At 38.3% G+C, this 24,380-nt stretch overlaps 2 protein-coding genes across 2 annotated transcripts in view; one reads left to right on the top strand and one right to left on the bottom strand.

Annotated features, from left to right (window-relative positions):
• Window positions 1–1,832: 1,832 nt before the first annotated feature.
• On the top strand, window positions 1,833–23,342 carry LOC124163429 (probable tubulin polyglutamylase TTLL9). The gene is made up of 11 exons (XM_046540340.1): window positions 1,833–2,173; window positions 9,292–9,387; window positions 9,588–9,694; window positions 11,780–11,858; window positions 14,495–14,601; window positions 14,912–15,071; window positions 16,901–17,019; window positions 18,393–18,611; window positions 18,949–19,062; window positions 19,157–19,332; window positions 23,039–23,342. The coding sequence occupies exons 1-11, from the start codon at window positions 2,048–2,050 to the stop codon at window positions 23,152–23,154; spliced, it is 1,419 nt and encodes a 472-aa protein (XP_046396296.1). The 5' UTR covers window positions 1,833–2,047; the 3' UTR covers window positions 23,155–23,342.
• LOC124163428 (cip1-interacting zinc finger protein) overlaps window positions 23,272–24,380 on the bottom strand; it is a 92,882-nt gene continuing 91,773 nt past the window's right edge. The window contains exon 7 of the mRNA XM_046540339.1: window positions 23,272–23,805. Within this exon, the coding sequence (XP_046396295.1) occupies window positions 23,705–23,805 (101 nt within the window). The 3' untranslated portion in view covers window positions 23,272–23,704. The remainder of the gene's footprint in view (window positions 23,806–24,380) is intronic.

Genomic DNA, 24,380 nt, shown 5'->3' with positions numbered 1-24,380 from the left:
GTACGCCCTTGTTTGCACTGAAAATACGCATTTTGCGCAATCCCACGTGAGCTTAGAGGGATGGGTTCGAATCAAATCTCACGATATCTCACTAAGGGGGGAGGGGGTACAAAAATCGCCAAAATCAACTTACATAATTAATAGGCGTCCCCTAAACTTCAGACCTTATCTCCCAAATAAGCATTGTTTTTCGATAGTTGATGGTTATTACTACCGGATCACGGATTGATGCACGGAGGCAGGATATTGGAGCAATAAAGAACTAGATATGCTTCGTGATTAATGGGGTAGTTGCTTCGTGTGTCGCCTTCCACGCTGTAATAGTTGAGCTTCCATCTCGCAAATCCCCGAGGGCGAAAGGTATACATACCTGCTCGCTCGCTCCAGTCTCAGGGTGAATAACATATATCACACCGCCTCCGGACAGCAGGCGACGCCGAAAGGAGTGAATTCGATCATAAGACGATGAGAAGGGAAGCTCAATATCGGCTTCTTCCATTTGACAGTTTATCCATAGAGACGTGAAAGTTTTACTTACAGACTCGAGTGGTTTTGACACCAATGGTAATAATGAGTATTTTCCCTTTTCTTGATCTCTATATTTTATATTAAATCAGTTTCTTGGAGTTTAAGTATTTTTAATTAAGATGTGTGCCCTCTACAGTCTTCACAATAGAGTGGTTTCCTATTATTTTTTTATTGCCTAAATCGGAAGTATATTACTCCTGGAGTACGCATTTCACACTTTTAGATTTTTAAATGACGATATATATTTTTCGCGATTAAATGAAAAGTGAAAATTTTCAAGCGCGCGAGAACGCGACGGCTAAGTATGAATGCTGGGAAAACTCCGTGTGGCGTCGTTCTGGTTCCCGCTGCCACAATTGAGGTGACCATGGGGCGAGGCTCTGCGCGCTGATACTACGCAGGATGCTAGCAGGTAGCAGAGTACCCTGCTAGCAGCTAGCGCTTGGCTAAAATAAGGATTATTAATACCTTGTCAAACGAAGGAAACTTTCCGACAGTTTTAATAGGTGATTATTATATGCAGTTTTAATAGGCGATTGTTAAGAGATATATCCCTGAGCTCTGTGCCTCATGCATGCATTGGTAATCTCAGACGATGTAAAACTCCTATCTACTCGTATAGAAACTAGATCCCTGTGACGTCACGTGGAGTGGCATCGCATGGGCGCCAATCTGACCTTTTTCAAATACGGTTAAAATTGACCATTGCCATTCGTCTAAACTGGGATTTCTAAAACCAAATAGTTTGTATATTATAAATACACTACTTAATGGTGGGTAACGAATCGCTATCAATGCCTTTCGTTTTCTTTGATGAAGGAAACTACTCTATTGTGGCATGGGATTAAATACATTATATTGCTTCATATATGTTTAAGGGTAATAGGTTTAAGTTTCTGAATAAAATTTTGTGGTGAGCTTTTATTCATTATTCATCATTTTTTCAGAGATTTGTTTCTTATAAATAAGTCCACGGTATGGGGAATGGGATGGTATTGCATTTGATAGATCAGTTTTGTTCAATTAATTTGGAGTATATGGACAGGAATTGTAGATTTTAATTCCGTTCTGAACTCTAAAAAACAATATCTGTCCACATGCTTCAAATACACTAAACAAAATTGATCTATCAAAAACAACACTATCTCATTCCTCATGCGGTGGAATTATTTACATAAAGCATTTATTAAAACAAGAGGTGTAGAACAAAATAAATATGTGTAATCTGTCATTGCTAACCCCACACCTCTATATGTTATTTGTTGCCAAGGTAATCAATGATATTTACAAAAAAAGTATTTGAGTGTTCTTAATTTTATACCGGAGAACAATTTTGAAAGAACTTTTGAAATATTCTTCCTTTTTACCTTTGGCGAAGGGAAAAATAATCTTCATTTTCAAAGAAACAATAAATGGAGGTGTCTTATGCAACATTAACGTTTGCAATGTGTTTTGGCGAGTCATTCAAGCACATATAGTTATTTTTTCTCCCTTTATCCGTATTTCTACAAAAGATGAAATGGCGAAAGCGGCAAGCGTGACTAAAAAATCTGCGACAAAGAAGAGGAAGATTCGATTTCGGTGTGGTCTGTCAGTGACTTCCGCTGTTTTGGAAGTCCTTAAAACCCGGCCTGGCTGGACCCAGGTAAGATAATTTTCATTCATCCTCACTAAAGCCTGAGGCGCACGATCTATTATTTCGTCCCTCAAAAGGATAATTCAAGCGATAGATTTTCAGGGACCAAAAGAGTGATCTCTTTTACCCATCATTTTCTCTATCACGTGGTCATTACTACCGTCCCTTTTTTTATCGCTTACTCCACGAATATTAAACAAGAGGGTCTCCAAGTCTAAGTGTGTTGTTACCTTCCGCGCATTTAAATGGGTTTACAAAGTCGCCACTCGAGTCGCTGACGAACAAAGTGATCCGAGTTTCACGGAAGAATAAGGTATAATTAGGAATTTTAACCAAAATTTTTATTCTTTATGTTGTGATCTATCAAATTCATAAGTTTTAATGCTGTTAATCGTAATTACGAACATTATAATGCAAAATATTGGGGTAAAATTGGATCGCATTGCACTCATCACCGCGCCGTGGACATTTTTGAAAACAGATTAAAATGTGACCAAAGTGGCAACAGACACTTCCCTTCTATGGGATGGAATTGAGCCTCTTCTATGTAGTTCCCTTTGCTTATTCCGTCAGTTTCTCTAATTACAACTTTCATTCGAAAAAAATAAATTTTGGCGTCGCAATCGTTGTTGGCGACCGGATTGGCTAAAGGCCGTTTTACACGGGGCACGGAATTGCGCAGGTTAGAGCTGCATTAATTTCTAAAATGGCGTGGAATTGCGCGAATGCATGAATGAAATTAGAACGGGCTATTTTGCCGTCTCGCATCCACGCATTCTCGCATGTGTGCTAGCAATTCACCGCTTTACACGACGCAATTTTGATTGCGCCTTCCCACGTACGTCAGATTGCGCAATTCCGTGTACCGTGTAAAACGGCCTTAAAGGACGGTGCCAGCGATGGTTTCAGCGACGAAAAAAGAGACGTGTCGAGTGATGGAAAAAGGGACGGAATTTCCATGAGCCATCGCCGCGGAAAATGATCGTGTGAAATGGCCCTTTTTCTGCCATCATTGAAGCTATCGCTGGAGTTTTCCCTCGAAAGGGATGGAAAAAATGATCGTTGTAATTCAGGTTTAAGCTGATCTCCGTTATTGCTTGGAGGTCCGACATCCCGGACTACGGCTGTCCGATGGGGTCGATTTGAACCCTGCTATTTTATGTGAATTCCTTCAACAGTGCGTTTTTGACCATTGTTTGAACCGTTATTTTATGGAACCACAGTATAAGGGAAGGAAATTCGCTTTGAATGCTCACCCTGAAATTGCATGTCATTATCAGGGCATTTATGACATTACCTTGATAATGACATTAGGGTCGAAATCATGGTAGGTAATAAATTTTCAGTGGAAAACATCCAAAGTGCTTTGTCTTTTCCTCTTTTGGTTTTTTTCCGAGGAAGTTATCGTAGACTAATATAGATTCAGCTCCTTATCACTCTGACCACCGATTAATGCAAAAGTGGCATATATTATTACCTATATCTTATCCATTACTATCTCACATTGGATATAGTTTTCATTAATTTTAGGTCAATATGACGATTAACCACCAGAAGGTTTATTGCTGAGTAGCTAGTTCGTAATTTTTCTCAGAAGATCGCAAAAAAATAAATTATGATAAGGTTAAGACTGCGTAGAGAATTTCGAAGCAGAAAAACAATAAGCACTCCAAGGTATGAGCTAAAATTGTATAGACCCCGCGCAGAGATGGAAAAATGCTGGTAAACATTTTTCGAGCAATCTATTTTTAGTGGAAATTAGAAGCTCAACTTTTCAACAAAAATTGAAATTTGAACCGAAATATCGATTGATCGAAAAAAGCGACGGTTCTTTAAAAAGAAAAGTTCGTACAAAAAACGTGAAATTATTCATTATATATGCGCTGAAAATACGCATTCAAGTAGTAGAACAATTTACTCAGAATGCGTGCTCGAATTATTAGTAGGAGGGCCGTTTTTTCGACTTCCAATGGGTCATGCACAGAGTACGAAGTGATTGATCAAAAATTATTTCAATGCAAAATGTTGAGCACACTTGTGGTATCCTTTCGACATAATTGCCTCGGCGATTGAGGAATGGGTCGTGCTTGTGGACGAGCTTTGCAATACCTTTTCATATGATGTTGCCGCCAATGACCTCCAAAGAATTTTTCCTTTGTCCTGAAGCTCATCATCCGTTAGAAAACTTTTCCCTGCTAGCCAAATCTTCATATCAGCGTAAAGATGGAAGTCAACCGGCACTGAGTTGATATTGCACGGCGGGGATCGAGAATATCCCATTGAAATTGCTTGAGGAGCAGTTGGGCTACATCAGCGCTGAGATGACGGGCGGCGTAATGGATCAGAACACCTCCAGGAGGGCAAGTCGGTAACTTGGGGCGCCTCGTTTGGGAGAGAGAGTTGTCGCCCAAAATTGTCTCCCCACCCAAGTCCGTAACTCGGTAGAGAGAACTGTTTCTCCCGTTCGGATGGGAGAAAACTATCTCCGATGCATAGAGCTCTCTATGCATAGGGTTACCTCTATGCTCCGATGGGTAGTATGAAAAATTTCTAAGGCGAATCTGATATTGGAGCTTGATTTATCGAAAAATTAACCGTGTGCAATTTTAGAATGTTTTTAATTTTATGTCAAACTCATCCATGCAAATATTTTCTAAATTAAATGCATAATAACGTCATTATGACTTACTAAAGTCGGGACTACTTTTTTGACCGCGCGCAGTGATTCCTCGCATGCAAGCGGCTGCAAGGCTAAATCCAAGTGCCCGTAAATTTTGCTTGTCACCATGTAAATTCTTCATTTCGTATCAATTACAACCTCACCCAAGTTGAAAATTAAGAGTATATTTCTAATGTGAATACAGCTTTTGCTCGCTGCTTGCAGATTTGTGCAAACATCTTTTGTGCCAAAATTGTGTTATTGTCAATGTGACAACTCCCGTAAATCATCTGCTGATAATCACAGTGCCAGTGGTTGCAATGTACAAAAATATCGGCTAAGAGTTGTAATTATCAGTGCTCCATCGTGATTGAATTGTAAGCAGTGTTATTACCATATCGATTAATGTCTGACAGCAATGTAAACATTGTCAGTGGCGTGTTCACCTCCGTTGTTCATCGGATAGGTACATTGACATTTCACGATCAAGCTATCAAGATCAAAGCTGTGTGTGAAGTCACTTTTTCTAGTGTATTAACGAATAAAAGTGAGAAAAGTCACCTGTGCCTCTTTCGTGGGCTAATTTCTGGCTTTAAATCAGTGAATTAATAGTTGTTTTTATCATAACGAGCTTAGTGATTGTAAGTTGTTCGTGATGAATAAAAGAGTGGAAGTGATTTCCAGTTTTTTAAATTTTATTTGCCTATGTCTCACTTTATATTTACGGTGTGTGTGCTAGTACTTAGTATGTGGATATTAATTTATTATTGAAGTACATTTATAGCTTCTGTATGTGTTGACAGCGGAACCGATTCGCGATCTCATATGTGTGTGCACACGGTTTTGCTGAGCAGTCGTATTCGTGAAACCAATGAAATGGTGAAACTCTGTTACATTTTCGTGGAATAAGTTCTTTTAACAATAAGGGCATGTCTTGTGTTTCATTAACTATCTGTTGCTTTTCATAGGTAGGACTTGTTTAGAAGTTATTTTTCATTATTTAAAGTGCTTTTCTTGCGCTCTCTGAATTAGCATTAGCTTTCTAAAACCCGCTACTTACACGAAAAGAATTCAGAGCTACAGATAATTGTTATTTCATAGGATTGCGGTGTTTTTGCCTGCTGTTGAGGCTCTCCAGCTAAGCGTTGGTGATGGATTTTCAGGAGGAAGAGAATCGGACCATCGAAGGACGGATAGGACAACCTTCTTCGCTAATGCGGCCGGAAATCTTCCTCCCTCTCCTCAAACGGTTTATTAATATTCCGCAACAATTTCTCACTGGTGTTAATTGCCCCACTTCTCTTAAATGCACCTCATATACGAGCAATAATATTCTATGATTTGAAAGAAAACGCGCCATATTGAGAAAATACAACAAAACACTGTCGAGATACGCACTTTCTCCATGGGAGAAAGAGATACGTCGGGCTCTTGAGGGGGACATAACTGAAGCGCCCGTCTGGGGCGCCAAAGGCGCTTGAGGGGGCTTACGGACTTGGGTCGGGAGACTAGTACTCTCCCAGGCGACAAATAGTCTCCTTTCTCCGGCGGGGCGCCCTAGAGACTTGGGGCGGGCGACAACTCTCGCACAGGCGCTTCACGAATCTCCTTTCTCCCATTTTCGGGAGAGAACAGAGTTACAGACTTGCCCTCCAGAAGTCAGCATGTCTCCTCTTTCGTTTTGAATCGGAATGAACGTAATTTTTCATACTGTTTCACACTCTAGCCACAGTGCATTTAAAAAATTCTCTTTTAACGGCATAAAGGTCAAGACATGTCAATGCTGAAGCCATTCGGCGAATTTTCTGGCGGTCACACTTGGCGGGAGAATCAATTTAGGCAGTATAGTTCATGAGATCAGTGGCGCAGCGAGGGGGGGGTTTTGAGGGATAAACCCCCCCCCCCCCAGAGCTCAGACAATTTTTTAAGTTTAATCCATTTTATTTATTTGGATTAATATTACTAATAGAGTAGAGTAAGGATTAATAAAATATCCCTCAGAGGCCGTAAAACTCACCATTTTTAACCTTTTATCTTAATTTTTTTCTAGCAGAGGGCCCTCGCACCTCCCGATTACCCTGGCAGGTATGCCATACACCCCAGTATTAGTTGCACCTGAAACCCCCCCTAGCCTTAATTCCTAGCTGCGCCCCTGCATGAGATGGCTAGTAACCTTAAACTAACAACTTACGGTCAGAAATGACTTGAGCGTTTGGTGCGGAGGACGAGCAATTGCCCTATCTGCGCAGTACCCGCCTGTCGCTTTTATGGCGTTTTAGATGAGCCATCGGGGGATGAATAAAAAACCGCCCTCGTAGTAAAATTATATCTAGAAATGCACGCGCATTAAATCTTTGGGATTACCGCTTTGGGGCCATTAGGTTTCAATGAAATGTCTGAGAAAATAATAATTTATTCCATCTTGGAGACATTACAAGAATGTATTGTACAAGTCAAAAATAAAGAAAGATGAAAATGGTTCACAAAAAAGTTACTAACAGATTAAAACTACAAGAAGTACTCTTCCACACTGTAAAAACACTTTGGTTATAGGAATTTCTGTAGCTGGCATTTAAATGCAGACATTGTTGGAGTGTTTTTTAGATGCATCGGAAGGGCATTGTACAATTTAATACACATAACTCTAGGCAGTGGCGCAGCGAGGAGAGGGTGTTTGGGGGTTAAACCCCCCCCCCCCTCGAGAGCTCAGAGAAATTTTTAAGTTTAATCCATTTTACTTAATTGGATGATATTACTAATAGAATAGAATAGTCTAATGATTAATAAAATATCCCTCAGAAAGCCGTAAAACTCAACAGGGATTAAGGCTAGGGGGGGTTTTGGGCGCAACTAATACTTTAAGGTGTTGGGGTATTGCATACCCGCCAGGGTAAGTGAGAGTTGCTGGGACCCTCCTCCAGAAAATGTTTAAGATTAATGGTTCAAAATGGCGAGTTTTACGGCTTTCTGAGGGATATTTGATTGATCCTAAGACTTTTATATAAGTAATACTAATCCATTAAGTAAAATGGATTAAATTTAAAAATTTCTCTGAGCTCTGGGGTGAGTTTTAACCCCCAAACCCTCCCCCCCTCGCTGCGCCACTGAAACTCACCATTTTGATCCGTTTATCTTAACATTCCGCAATTTATTAATCTCGCTCCTACCGATTATCTTGGTGGTATTCCATACCACCACACACCCCGGTATTAGTTGCACCTAAACCCCCCCCCCCCAGCCTTAATTCCTGGCTGCGCCCCTGACTCTTGGACCCAAAGAAGAGACCTTAAAATTTTTTGAATAACATGTAGAACAGTTACATGTCTTAATCTAATTAGTACATACTGATCGGCTGAATGAGATGCTTTCTTGATAATTGAGAGCGTGACTGTCCAATTAACTGGCCTAACAGAAAAGTCGTTCACTTGGGACGGATGATGTTATCATAGGCCAGTAGTGACGCTGCTGAGATGAAACGAATCAGTCATCGGTCCTTATTTATGCTTGATGCTCTCCCATTTAAGCTACTGAGATATCTTTGTCAAAAAAATCCATGGAGCTTGGAGATGCTTTGGTACCGTAAGCACTTGATAATGTTTTGTGAAGTTACATATTCATGGTAAAATAGTTCTCGGAGTATAGGTCAAATGTATGTGGTGCAAAAAAGTTTTAGCCAACGTTTCAGTTTATTTTAAACTATCATCAGGGCTTAGCCTTGCACATATTTATTGACATCAATGAAAAATATGTGGTACTCTTTATTGTCATTAAATTATATACATATATTTTATATTTATCAATAAATATGTGCAAAGCTAAGCCCTGATGATAGTTTAAAATAAACTGAAACGTTGGCTAAAACTTTTTTGCATCACATACATTTGACCTATACTCCGAGAACTATTTTACCATGAATTAAACGAGGTCAAGATAAGAAGAAAAAAAAATTAGTTACATATTCAGGAATCAGGGTTTGAATTCCAGTCAAGGTCAACGATTTTCCCTCTTTGGAAACTATGCCCTTTCGGCTAGTCAGCACTAATTTACTTGAATAACTAGGTATAAATGGAACAGGTTAAGCAAATCAGGGGCGCAGCCAGGAATTAAGGCTAGAGGGGTTTCAGGCGCAACTAATACTGGAGGTTTGGGGGTATTGCATACCTACCAGGGTAAGCGGGATGTGCGGAGGACTTCCGCCAGAAAAAAATTAATATAAATGGTTCGAAATGGTGATTTTTACGGCCTTCTGAGGGATATTTTATTAATCCTCACACTATTCCATAAGCAATATTAATCCAATTAAGTAAAATAGATTTAACTTAAAAATTTCTGTGAGCTATGGGTGGGGTGGGGGGTTTTATCCCCCAAAACCCCTCCTTGCTGTGCCACTGAAGCAAATTATGCATTAACAAATGTTTATTTTCATGAATTGGAGGTGTGCCATTCAGCCTATGTTTTTCCTCTTCAGGCTGATGCTGAAGATGACTCGTGGGACCTATTTTGGTGTGATATTAGCCATCTAAAAGATATCCTTAGCTACCCATGCATGGGCTCACAAAATGAGGTGGGTGAGAGTGTCTTTTGTGACATCTTGTCTCTTTTCCTCACTTTTATTCCCCTGGTGTTGGTATTTCTCTCAGTTGGCTCTCCGTACTTTCTCCAAAGACTCTCTCTGCATCTTTGCTGTATTATAAAATAATTTTTTGAATGACAAAGTAGTTTGGAAATTTTTTCATCAATCTAATTTTTCATTTATCAACTCAGTCTACCAGGAAAAGAGCCTTGGAGCCAAGGCAACGTATTCCACATTTTCGTAATCATTATGAACTTTCAAGGAAAAATCTTTTGGTCAGAAATCTGAAAAGATATCGGTGAGTCATGAAAATTCATGCAGTATGAGTTATCTTTGGCATAGTTTCAAGATTTAATTTTTCTGTGCTTAATATAGTTTCCTCTAGAGTTAATGCATGTATTGAAGGTATGGGCTGGATTGTTCAATGAATATAATTTTCATTGATTGTGAAGTCAGCCATTGCTTTAAGCTATCTAAACTACATATGCATCAGTAAAAAAATCACAAAAATGTGGTGTGGTACTCTTTATTGCTATGAAGTAGGATTGGATTTCATATTCTTGGGTCCTTTGGATATTTAAAGTTCTCTAAGTTTACAACAATTGCCATGAGAAAAAATTCCCCTGGACCGGGAATCGAACCACGGACCTTTGGCTTTCCGGGCCACTGTGCAGACCACTACTCTATCCAGGTTCTTTAATTCTCATGGCAATTTTTTCTCATGGCAATTGTTGTATATTTCACCGCCGTTCACGCGGCAGGTTTAGAAATATTACACTTCTCTAAGTTTGTTTTTGAAATAAAATACTAGGTTTAGGCTATGCAAATTGTAATACTAATTCTTTCCCTATAATTTATTTTTATGTGTTTTCTACCATGATAAAATGATACTGTTTCAAATGATGTTAGCATATACATACATACTTATCATGTGCATAGAGAAACAGATAACTCTTAATGATCTGTACTTCCCTTGTGTAATTGAGGGGTTATAGTCTTAGTGAAATGAAGGAAATAAATTTACAATTATTTTACATGATTTTATTTGGGAAAGGATTTAATTTAGTTTGTGGGAGAGGTTAGTTACATTTTAATATATTTAACATATTACTAATATGAATGACGTTGCTGCTCAGATTTTATTTGAGGTTGTGACTGATCTTTAGTTGAAGATGATTTTCCTTTGGAAATATACTCAGATATACCTATAGAAGGTGTACTCTTCTTTCTCAAGTCTGCAAAAAGACTTATTTTTCATAATTACTTACTCACCCTGATAATGTGGTTGCTCATTAATTTCATTTTATTTTTGATTGCAATAGAGCTTGAAAAATAAACAGAGGCATATTCATCCATTTTTCAATCCATCACATAATTCACGAGCTATTCACAATAAAAAACTGAAGGCCTTAACCCTTCAGTAGATAATTTGATGGTTTCTCAAACTCATGCCAAATGCATACCAACTTGCCCACTTGTACTTGAACTAGTGCATGGGTTGCTTGTGATTTGTTATTGTGTATACTTGTTTGAGTTATTCCTCCCCTCAATCAAAAGTTCTCCATTAACGGGTAAAGGAGCAAGAACTATATATAGAGTGGTCAAATTTGAGGATGTGGATGTCTCAGCAATGTTCCTGTGGCATTGCAGTTGACACTTAGATATTTCTAAGACATACATGAGAGGTCGTGGGATGTCCGAAGGAGGTCCTGCGAATATGTTTCGAGTATGTCACATTTGAGGACATTTGAATATCCTTGTTACATCCCATTTTGACAGTGGGACATTGATTACCTATATCCCAGGGACATCACAATATCCCGGTAGGATATATGCACCAGGGATGTCTGTGGTATGTCATTGTGCTGTGTGGATAAATACATTGTCAGCCCCTGAAAAGTGGGCGGCAACTTTCCTGTTTTCATATTTTGCACTTACAACAAATTGCCAGTTGGGGACAATATTTTTTTTGGGGTAATTATCTTTCCCTACCATCTATGGAGTTCTTAAAATTATCATTCATATTATGATCATTATAAGAACTCAAAAGATCATTCAAATTGCAATTTTCAGTCTGTGTGAACACCCACATTGCAGAAGGATCGAGGTCCTACCAATAATCCTGTCTGGAGTGTATTTTGGCTCTTGAGAAATATACCTAATTTTTTTCCTTTTAGGATTGTGTGCTTCACTGAGTCAAAATAAAAATCTTTTATACCAGCAATGAATTTCCATTATTTAACAAAACTTGGCTGGAAAGAAAACTTAAGAAAAATCTGTTGAAAAACTTACTTGTCATCAAAAGTTAAACTACTTTATAGCAAACTAAATATGTCTATGAAAACCCTTAAATAAACTCAAGCTATTTTTTCCCCAAAATAAGGAAACTCCTGCTTCGAGAAAAAGGTCACCTCCAGGATGCTGAACTTTGTGAATCTATGCCACTGAGTTTTGAATTACCAGTAAGTTTATTTTGGAAGTTATTATATTGATCAGTGGCGCAGCGAGAGGGGGGTTTTGAGGGATAAACACCCCCCCCTCCAGAGCTCAGAGAAACTTTTAAGTTAAATACATTTTACTTAATTGGATTGATATTACTAATACATAGAATAGTGTAAGGATTAATAAAATATCCCTTAGAAAGCCGTAAAACTCACCATTTATGTTAAAATTTTGCAATTTATTAATCTCGCACCTACCGCTTATCCTGGTAGGTATTCCATACCCCCACACACCCCGGTATTAGTTGCACCTAAACCTCCCCCACCCTTTATTCCTGGCTGCGCCCCTGGTATTGATTATAATCATGATCTTTTACTTATATTTCTTTTTCTGTTGTTGGTTCTAACCTAGATATTACTTATTCATCACCAAATGGATATGGGTAAAAGCAGTGTCGTACAGCTATGATGGGGGATGAGGGGTTAGATCTCCCACCCCACAAAGCCTCAGAGAAATAAAAAAATTATTTAAAACTATTGTCTAGTTATGACGTGTAATTAATGCATCTTCTTGAAGTTCAATTTTTCATGCTAAAATGATGCAAAATTTATTTTCAGGCATGTCATTTTTTAAACATTTTATCAGATTTTGCCTGGGGGGTGTCACACACTCCAGGCCATCCCATCCCCCCCCCCCCCCCCCCCAAGGCATATTCCTAGTTACGCCACTGGGTAAAAGATTAGCATGGAGATTTTTGGTCAACTCGTTATTATCTACTTACCCTTGTTTTTCTTCATTGTGGTGAAAAATAACTTGATTGAAATTCACACTTTAATCAATAAACCTACCCATGTGTTTTAACATAGTAGTGTTGCTATCATCTGGGTCCTGAAGTGAACTGCAGTGTTGAACCAATACTGTATTGAAACCCAGTTTGTTTAATTAATAAGTGTGTGGATTTGTAACAAATTATTTTCCATTATGAATGTGACAAGCTTCCTCAGAGTTTAACCTGATACTATCCTTTATTCACGTCAGCTATCTTTTCTTATAACTTTGCATATATATTCTCTTTTACATCCATAATAATTCTGCATATTTCATTTGGGCCATACTGTGCCATTCTTCACATTCCCTAATCCTTCGATGATCATCTTCTTCACACCATCATGCGTCATGATGTGAATAATTTAGCTGTTCTAGTGTCTTCTAAGAGCATTCAGAAGACCAATTTCCACTTATCATTCTCAAAACATCTTCATTACCCACAAGGTCAATTTCTTTTATCTTCATCAGCCTTCTGATGCACTTTGTTTTGAATATCTTTCAACATGGGGTTGATGAATTTTTTCCTTCCAAGATTATATTCTTCCATAGATTCATTTTTTCTTTAATTTACTTCTTCCCTGGGCTATTGTACTATTTAAATCCTTCTTGATCCATCATTTTCCTGGTTAATTGGCTTCCCAGGAAATAGAACTCTTTCACCATCCAAAATAATAATAGCATGACTTTTTTTTAATCAAATTATATAATTTATTTTATAAATGGGGAATAAAATGTAACTTTGGCAAAAGAAATTCTCTTGCAGTCAGTGTCTTACTTATACATTTGTAAAAAGTGGAAAAATTAGCCCCTCTCTAAAAATTCATGTCATTAGGGAGTCTGTATATGTGTGTCTCCAATTCATTTGCAGAGGAGTAATGGAAAGAAACAATTTTGTAGTGCTATTCTGGCTTATCCTCAATATCCTCAATACCTACCTCCCAAATGAGTAGGTACATTGTGTCAGTGCCGGGGCCAAAATAACTGTGGCCACCCATGACTCACTGTTTTCAGTGACAAACTAGGGTGGAAATGTACACTTGGCAACGTTAAGTTCACTCCTCTTATCTCTACCCCTACCCCATTAGCGAAGCCTTCAGAGAGTGTCTGGGCTCTCACGGAAGCTCACCCACAAACATAAAGTGAATAGATTATAACACTGTAGTAATAGGAAATGTTGTGTTTCGACAATTTTTCTTAGGATTTCAGATTTTAGAGGGGATCAATTCTATGACTTTTTGTCTTATCTCAGCTCGTTCACCCCAAAGTGTATGAATCAGTCAGTCAGTCAGTGCTAAGAAGTGGGTTTTATAGTATTTTTACAGTTGAGGACCTCAAATCCGGAATCGAGAGAAACGAGAAACCAGGAATCCGGAATGGCTCACGGCTTACTTTGCTACATAAGCATCTATGTAGATGTGTCATGAGTGACCTCACGCACACCTTTCGCTATGGAAAAATGATGAAACAAGTCATCAGCTTCACTCTCATTGATTATATGAGTTAGAGAAATGGAGAATTCACCTGTCCTACTTTAAATTAAAGAGGAGTTAATAAAAGATGGGAAATACCTTTGGGAAGGTCTTGAAGACCAGAAATCCAGAAAAACCGGAAATCCAGAAACCTTTTGGTCCCAAGCTTTCCGGATTTGAGGTCCTCAACTGTATTGTGACACTAAAGATGTTGATGATACAGTCACATACTTAACATAGCTATATTCATTACAGTTACATAGTTACATACATTACATTACAGCTACATATTTACTTCTATTTACTCTAATTTTATGGCTTCCTGGAATACTACTCATGCACATTGTTACCCTTTTCAGAGTGAATACATGATGTTTGTGGAGGAATTCAGGAAAAATCATGGAAGCACTTGGATTGTCAAACCAGCTATTGGTAGTCAGGGCCGTGGAATATTTTTGTTTCAGAAGTAAGTGATTTATTTGTACAGCATAGTTTTTTTTAGGAATACCCCTCAATGACTGTAATCAGTGGTGGCCTTTGCATATTTTTTAATATTGCTTGGAATATTTGATAATATAAAAAGTACCCAATTATGTATCTATTTATTTTAAGCCATTGAATAAAAGGGATGACTATTGCCAGTTCACTTAAGTTGGCTTTCTTTTAAATCGCTGGTTGAAAAAGTATTCAGAGTTGAACTAATTAATAATTAAATTATTTTGCTGAAAAATTTATTGATCTTGGCATTTATTTGAATTTCTCTTTATTATTTTAAGGCTGAGAGACTTGAATAGCATAAAAAATATGAGAGATGACAGCGCAGGAGACTTAGCATCAAGCATTGGAACATCATTTATTGTTCAGAGGTACATTGAATCTCCTTACCTGCTGGCAGGACGAAAATTTGACCTGAGGCTCTATGTACTTGTCACATCGGTAATTGAATTATAAATTCTAGCTTTTTTATTAAGTCTCCTTTAATTCACATCCTCCAAATAAATAATATTTTCATGCCCCCTGTCAGAGGCGGATCCAAGATTTTTTTCTGTGGGGGGGCACTAGGGTCTTACAGGTCTTCTCATGTTTAAGATTTAAAAAAATCAACAATTACTGCAGAAAATATTCTATTTATTTTGATATGAAAGTTATTTATATTAAATTAAATGATTTGGGCTCTGTAATACATAAAATAAAACGAACGAGATGATAACCGCATTAAAAATATTGTCCATATTTTAAGCGTCTGGGGCTGGCACAAGCCCCCATGCACATCCCCCTAAATCCACCTATGGCCCCTGTAATGGTCTTCGTTTGGTAGCCATACTTCCTCAATCATTCATGTAAATGTTGTATTTGATACTGTATACATATATATTAGCCTATTCCCACCCAATAAATATAAATAAATTAACAAAAATAAACTTTCTTCTCGTGATCGTGAGCATACTTAGGCTCCTTTGGTCATCTTCAGTAATCTAGAGAAATATTTCACATCAACTTGTTTCTTCATAATGATCCATAGCCATATAGCTGCACTGAGTGATAACAAGGTCAGAAACTGATGTTTTTCAATTTTGATGAGTGACCTTGATAGAGAGCACCAATCTTCAGGACAACTACTTGCATGTAATTTACAGACAATTAGGATCCACATTGAATTTCCGTTTCTCACCCATCTCTTTCCGTCTCTGGGCTTATTTCAACTGGCTTTAAAAATAAATATTAAGCAAATTAACTTATTCCGAGGTTTAAAACATTTATATGTGACAATTCGACGGCAGAAAGGAGTGCAGATTTTCTTCTAGAGCCTGTGAAGCTCAAAAAGATAGGATAGAGACATAGGGGCGGAAATGGGTTAAATCAGACAGTTTTTTTAAAATAGCATTCTAGGCCACTTCCAGATGCTCCAAATTTCACCATTTTCCATTCATTGTGTGATGCTATGAATTAAAATAACAATGGGTTTGTATTAGTATTTTCCAATCCATCAAAATGCACTGAAGTGCGTGACATGGACACTGGACAGTGACTATGATCTTCACAACACTCATTTCAATCTGATGTGATGAATCACTATCTGCACTGCGAAAATAAATGCTGTTTGCAAACTGAACATCCATTGGCAGAGTTGTGGGGGGTCAGGGGAAGCCTGACTCCCTCAATTGGTAATTTGTCCAAAAAAAAAAGTAGGTACAAAACCTATACATACATTCAAGTACACTGAAAAAAAATCAAAAGTGTAAATAATTGTTTACCTTAGATAGTGCTTAACTTACTTAGATTTTGTTCTAGGGGCTAATTAAAAAAAAAATTCAGCAACACTTTGGGGCTATGGAACACCACCCATACCTATCAAACTCATGGCATCTTACCATGGAGGGTGAATGACAAAAAGTCTGATAATCAGAAAGTGGGCTTACCAAATGTGATTGTAAAATATACTCCCAAATTTGAAATACATATGTGTAAGCCACAATTTAAAAAAAACTTTTATTTTTAGTATAATGCATGTTACACGTGTAAGAAAAAAATTATGGAGCTTGTACCACAAAAATTTGGCTTATCCAAACAACTGATGATTTTGAAAGCAATGCATGTAGCACTGTGAAATACTGTATTCTAAATGGTAATGTTTGATTGATCAATGAATAAATTTCAGGCCAATTCTTAGAAAATTATCTAGTTTTATGCCAGTTGAAAAACTCTATTTTGGTCATTCTAATTACAAATCTTATCACTGAATGGTGTTTCTTCATCTGTTCTAGTTCACGCCATTGAAAATATGGCTTGCTCGTGAAGGATTTGCACGTCTCTCTGGTGTAGACTATGATCTATCAGATCTGAAGGACACCAAAGCTCACCTCACCAATGTTTCCATCCAAATGCCAAAAGTGAGCTGCTCCGACAAGTTGCTCAATCAATCTGTTGCGGAAGACACCCCTGAAATGAAAAATGAGGACTCGGATGTAAGAATATCAAATGTGTTATTTTTGTAATGTGTACATTAGGTAATGGAAATTTTCCAGCATATTCAAAGGTGAAGATAGTTATAATTTGCAATCATGCATGTAGCCAATGGGGGTGGGGTGGGGGCTTGGGGGCATTTTTCCTGTGCGACTACTATGTACTCGTGATAAACCTACGGAGGAGGCCACTTGCCCAGGGGCACCTTTTCTCTGACACTCCATTTTTCGATATTCTAGTTACGTTTCTATACATTAAAAAAGTTGATTAAACTTCCAGCATTATTCAATGAAAGATGTAGCTGATTTAATGAAATTTATGATTTTCCAATGAAAAGGGTGACCAGATGAAGAGATGAAAAAGAGCACAGCTCCCTTAGAAGAAGGAGAACAAAGGGGGACAAGTATTATATTGGTATACAAGTAGCAGTGGCGCAGCAAGGGGGGGCTTTTGGGGGATAAAACCCCCTCCAGAGCTCTGATAAATTTTTAAGTTTAATCCGTTTTACTTAATTGAATTGGTATTACTTATAGAATAGTGTTAGAATTATTCAGATATCCCTCTGTAAGCCGTAAAACTCGCCATTTTGAAAAATTTATCTTAAAATTTTGCTGGAGGAGGGCCCCCCCGCACTTCCCGCTTACCCTGGCAGGTATGCAATACCCCCACACCCCAAGTATTAGTTGCACCTAAACCCCCTCCTAGGCGTAATCTTAGCTGCGCCCCTGACAAGTTGTATATTATTTTTCAAGTAGAGCACTTTAAAAATAATGAAAATTTCATAATAATGAATAATAAAAAAAATTTAGCTATATGCTTTGGTATATTTTTCTGTGGATCTAATTTTTTCCAGCAATATTGGCATTTTTAACTGAAAACTATAAAATTCCATACAAGAATATGTTTGAAATTGCAATCGACGACTATGTGTCCCTTTACTGAGGCATTGCTTAATTTTTACTCTCATTAGTCCTCTGAGATGAGATAAGAGAAAGCACCCTTTCTGCATTTGCATGGTGACATGGAGAGATGGGGTCACCCCTTCCCAGGCCTCCCCATTCCCCCCCTCAAAGCATATTCCAAATTATGCCTCTGGGTAGAATAATAATAACAACAGCAATTAGGGAGTTGAAATTTCAACCAAGATCATAACTGGCTCAAACTTCATATGTCTGGGAAACTTTTTTGACCAACAGTACACTTATATGATTATTTCAGCTCTTTTTTTCTCAATTGTTCTTTTTTTTAGTGTCCTGAGAAAACAATAGCTGAAAAGTCCAAGGGTACCCTCAGAGAAGTACCTTCAAATTCCAATGGCATTAAATGGAATTTGAATAGCTTGAGGAAGTTCTTGACGATGAAGCATGGATCTTTGGTGGTGGAAATATTGATGCAGAGAATTGCTCGCCTGATTACGGTTAGTTTGCGATCAGTGCAGACGACGATAATTCAAGATCCTCATTGTTTTGAACTCTATGGCTATGATGTGCTCATTGATGAACATCTATACCCGTAAGTTTCCAAATTGACTAAGACTGTTGTTTATTTTCTCCTCAATGTCTTTAAAGCTTGGAAGGCAAGCATTTATTGCACAAGCATTGTATGCATCAACATTTAGAGCTTATATTCAGATTGGAAAATACTTCATAGCAATTATACAATTTGAAAATCAAGTTTTCATTAATTAATAATTTTGAATTGCCTTAAGCATAGTTTTTTCCAGTATATTTTTACTTTTGGTCTGCTATAAGGTATAAATGCACTCTTTATTAATGATTGCATTTCCAATACTACTACTCTTGCTACAAAGTACATTTTGATGAGCATTTTTTTCTCTTGCTATCCACAGATGGCTGATTGAAGTAAATGCATCTCCAGCTTTGACTCCAACTGACCAGGATGACTATTGTTTAAAATATAACTTAATATCAGATGTATTGAATATTTTGGATTATGAAGGAAAGTTAGTACCCCAAGATTTCACATCTTGAAGAGTGATTGCTTTCCTGTATTTATGAAGTAATTCGCTCTTGTAATTTCATTCATATAATTTAAAGACTCACCGGACATGAGAGGCGAGTTGGTGGCTTTGACTTGCTGTGGAATGATGGCCCTGTGCACTGGATCCCACCTGGGTCAGATTGTGGTCCAATCAGTTACCCGACTGCTATGATTCCCACAGAAGTTGGAGGAGACAAAGAAAAATTGACGCCAAGATTAAATGCATTTTTAGGTAAGCTCCATCCTTGATTAGCCTTGGAAATTTTTATTTTTGATTAACCCCCTGATTTTCAGCCCTTTTTCTCCCAAGACTTTTCCAAGGGTGATACTTCAATGTACCAAGAGTATATAACAGTTTTTAGCTGCTCAAGACTTCTATAATGATGGAGGTTCTTATAATACTGAACATAAAAAATAATTTTCTCATGTTTTATTTTAAAATTTTTTTGCTGATATAGATAGCATCATTGACATTTAAAAGCTGAAAAGAGCTTAAAAGGTTCTAGGGCACCATTACTGAGAAAAATCACAAATAAGAGAGCAATATTTGTATGGTGGACCGAGCTTTATTATGCAGGGAAATATGTAATCGTGTCTTTGTGTATACATGAGTGAATGAGTGAGTGACTGTCAAGGCTTGCCAGTTGTGAGGCTGTTTACGGTCCCTGCTGTAGTTAGTCCATTCCAATACAGTAATACACGGGTTGGTGTAAAACGGACAAGTAGAATACGCTACAGCTGTCGGAGAATTTCATGAGTGAATGAGTGAGTGACTGTCAAGGCTTGCCAATTGTGAGGCTGTTTTCGGTCCCTGCTGTATTTAGTCCATTCCAATACAGTAATACACGGGTTGGTGTAAAACGGACAAGTAGAATACGCTACAGCTGTTGGAGAATTTCTTCCACCAATTACTATACAAGGCCGTAGAGGTGTAATTCTTATATTCAATCAAGTCATTGCCCAACACATTCTGCTTGGATACCATCCACTTTGCAGGTCTTCATATCTTGGATTTACCTGTCCTCTAACTTGTTGCTCAGCAAGTTTATACTCTGCTGATGCTTGCTTATGGACGATAGGTGAGGTGGAGAATGTAGAGGGTGAGGAATGGTATTATTGTGGGGGGCTAGTGCCACCTCCCAGAAATTAGTGATTGTGGCTGGTTTAATGGAGACCACCCAATTTGCAAAATTAATTTAACCCTCATCCCTAGCGGCTCTGGTCATATTTTGAACACTTATTTACTTTCAGTTCAGCCACTGAGAGTTGTCCGATGAGAGGCAGAAGGGGTAGGGGGCAAGGTTGCCTTATAAGAAAGGGAAACACCCACCTCACATGTAAATAAAAGGCTTCCCATAAGAAAGCAGCCGGAAGGGACGACGTGCGTGAAGGACCCAAAGGAAGAATCTTTTGTTTAGGTCTTGCGAAGAAAGGGCTTGTTTTGGTGGCTCAGGCTTTTTTCAGTGCTTCATATGCATGTGATATGGTTGCATGACTAGACAAGGGTGTGAGGTGTGTTTGGGGGACAGCGATTGGTTGCAAACCGTGCTGGCACAGGGTTTTCTGCCCTTCCTTTTGAACTTCCATCGGGCAACTCTCGCTACCTGGACCACACTCCTGTGGCCAATCAAGTCGAAGTCGATTTTTGGACTCATCAACAAGTTGTCTCCAGATTACTCTGTCAGCCTCTCCCCCAAGACTTCTCATGTCTTCAACCACTTGCTCATTCCACGTGAAAGTAAGAGTTTGAGCTATATGTACTGATAAGAAGGGCCTGGGGGAGCAGGTCAGAAGAGATGTCAAACATTCTTGTACGTTTTTTCCCATAGTCACCGGTACACACAATCATCTACGTTTTCCCTTTGCTGAAGGGTTAAGCTTTGATATTTTCACATTAGTTGCATGTTTTGAGTCAAAGTTTTTTAAAAATTCTCACTATCAATATGAAAATTTTTTAGCCACAACACCCAGGACCCTCCACTGAATATGCATGCAAGTACACAACTGAGTTCCGGCACCTATTTCAAAAATTTCTCGCATGAAGGCCATCACAAAACCGAAGAATTTTCAAAAAGGAAAGACAAATTTCAGTGCTTCTTGGCTCTTTGCAGTAGGATATATGTACCATATTATGGTAACAGTCAGATAAAGAGGTACTCATTTAAACTTGAATTGTGAAAAAAGTGTATGAATATGAATTTTGAATATGCACTTTTGAGGAATTATTTCTGGTTAATGTCATCGGCGCTTCTTTGGAGCAATTTAAAGCCAAGGATCTAGGAAGAGAGAGAAGTGCTAAACATTGTGAATGAGGAGATGAAGTGTCTGGAGGAGATACAGAGGGTTTGAAAGGATAGAGTATAGAGTGGAGATGAGATGTTGAAAGTCCTGTTGGAGGGAAGAATACTTAGGAGGCAGGGAAGGGGAGGAAGAGAATAGAAATTATATGAGATAGGCAACTAAGTTTCCACTGTTTTTTACATTTTAACCCTTTCGCTGCTGATCAATCTCCGGAAACCTTCTCCTCACATGCGGCGAAAATGTTAAAATGCGTTTCCTGGGCCCATGGAGCAGGTACTTCCAGGATGGGTGTGGTACACCCTCCGAAGGGTCACTAATCCACGACCCTTTCCTCGACGAACTCACCCACGCAGGACCGTCTCATCGGCCCTACCAGCGGGGGCCCTACCTCCCGAAAAGTGACCGCTCTGACTGCATTTTGAAAATCAACCAATCAATCCGATCATCACAATATGATTGTTCTCATCGCTCTCCTGCCAATCAAGCAATCAAGTACGTCTTTGAACCGTGTCTCTGCGATAAAAAATAACGATTTCGTTAACTTTGCAACAAAACGTGGCTGCGGACCACCGGAAAACGGCCATTATATCAAAGTTAACAAAATCGTTATTTTTCATTGCAGAAAAACGGTTCAAAGACGTACTTGATTGCTTGATTGGCAGGAGTGCGATGAAAACAATCATTTTTTGATGATCGGATTGATTGATTGATATTCACATTTCAGTCAGAGTGATCACTTTTCCGGAGGTAGGGCCCCCGCTGTCAGGGCCGATGAGACGGTCCTGTATGGGTGAATTCGTCGAGGAAAAGGTCGCGGATTAGTGGGTCCCTTCGAAGTGCTTCGGTGAAAGTGCTGAACGCATGGGAGGGAGGAAGAAAAAGTACGTCCACCGCAGTCTGCCGTGCGGACGTACTAGGTACGTCCACAGCAGTGAAAGGGTTAATATTCCCCATGTCATTAAATGTTTTTGGCACAATTTTTTGGGCCAAAGTTTCGAAGGAATACATTTTGTTCAACTGGAAATAATATTTTGTTTTTTTAAGATAAATTTCAGTTACTTTTCATATTAATAAAATAGAAAGCAAGGTTGAGAAAAGTGAGCATTTTCGGCACCCCCTTCTTTCTGCATTTAAGCCTTTCGCTACTAATGACAGATATATATGGGAGGATGTTGCATGACCCAGGAGACGAAAACAGAATATTTTCATCTGAGATTTTCCTACACAGGCGAACAAATGCCATATACATATATCCATTTCTTTGCTCTCTTTTGAAAAAAGTTTATGCATATGAATTTTGAATATGCACTTTTGAGGAATTATTTCCAGTGAAGTTCATCGACTCTTCTTTGGAGCAATTTAAAGCCAAGGATCTAGGAAGAGATTTGGGGTTCAAATTCCTCCAAACTTAAGCATACCCCCCTGACTGAACCCCATGAAAAATACCCCTCCCTATTCAGAGAAATCATTTTTCACCACTGACCTATGATTGACCAATAAGTTAGCCATCATTGGCATTCTTAATTTTCTTGCCACCCTTTTTCACCAAATCCAGTCAAAGCTTTGCCATTTATGATGATGATAGGTTAAATTTAATTAAAGCTCAAACTCAATTTTAGCTTTTATTCTCTGGGTAGGATGCCATAATGATCGTGCATTGCAATTGCACCAATTAGAGGAATGCATCAGCACATGGAAAAATGCTACCAAATGGCAAAAAGAAGATGCTGCAATGCCCAAAAAAGAACAATAAATGTGTACCGTGGAAATAATATCCACAAGAAATAAGTTTTCAAGTAAAGAAACCTATACAACAATTATGGATATTGTAAGGAAATAATTATGTAGTAAAATATAAATGAGAAATAAATGATTTTGAGAAGTTTTATTAAAAGAGGCTAACAACTATGTACAAAAAGACCTTCCCAAATATTAAAAACACACAGTTAATGAAGATAAATTTGATGACTTTGTGGTTCACAGGCAGCAATGAAGAACTTATCTTGGAGATTGTAAACTTTCTCTGTGATCGTTTTTCACTAAAATAAATGCATCTATCTTTAGCTTCAACAAATAAAACATTAAAAAATAATATTAGTTTCTTACTTGGACCTTAAAGCTACTAAATAAACCACTGGTAATCTCTCTGATTACTTAATGATTGACGCCACAGCTCAGCTTACTCAATGATCCAGATTTTTACACAATGACAAAAACTTTACAAAGCTCCATTCGTGCTGATATCATTTGCTATGACAGCTTATGCATTAATAGAAGGAAGACAATTTTCTGAAGGTTTGACCTCAGCAAGAACAATCACAGGCACAGCGTTTCTTTACTCTCTTCTCACGTCGGTGGAGTTCTCCAGTGAATGGATCAGATGGAACAGATCGGGGCTGAACATCTGCAAGAGAAAAATGAACTAATTTAATGGAAAATTAGGTATCTCTATTGGCAATCGGCTGTAGTTAAATAACCAATATTTTTCTAGAGTACACTCATCCCAGTGAGAAATGGGTGGTGGAATCCACGTGGAACCCACGTGGAATCCACGTTGAGTGGTGGAGATTTGGTGGTGGTGGATATTGAGTGGTTGGACCCACGTGGAATCCACGTTGATTTCAAGTGGATTTGCGGTGATTAGCATAAAATGTTAAACAGAATTTCTAATTTGTGGAACTTAACTCTCTGATGACATTGCGTCATTTATCATCCTGAAACCACGCTAGTTATGTGAAAATGTATCGCACATTCTATTTTTATATAATTCGTGGAAAGGCAGCCATGAGAGCACATGAAAAATCGTAGACACATATATAGAAGGTTTAGATATAGAGTGGTTGAGGTTTTAATGGTTTTAGGACAGCACCTACTGCTGTTTTAATTTTTACACCAAATTTCCACGTGGATTCCACATTGATTCCACGACCAAAAACACGTGGTATCCACGTTACATCTCCACGTGGATTCCACCACCCA

Source organism: Ischnura elegans, chromosome 8 (assembly GCF_921293095.1).
Source record: "Ischnura elegans chromosome 8, ioIscEleg1.1, whole genome shotgun sequence".
NCBI classification, from domain to species: domain Eukaryota; kingdom Metazoa; phylum Arthropoda; class Insecta; order Odonata; family Coenagrionidae; genus Ischnura; species Ischnura elegans.
Note: the sequence above shows the minus strand (reverse complement) of the source record. Positions and strands in the feature narration are given on the sequence as shown.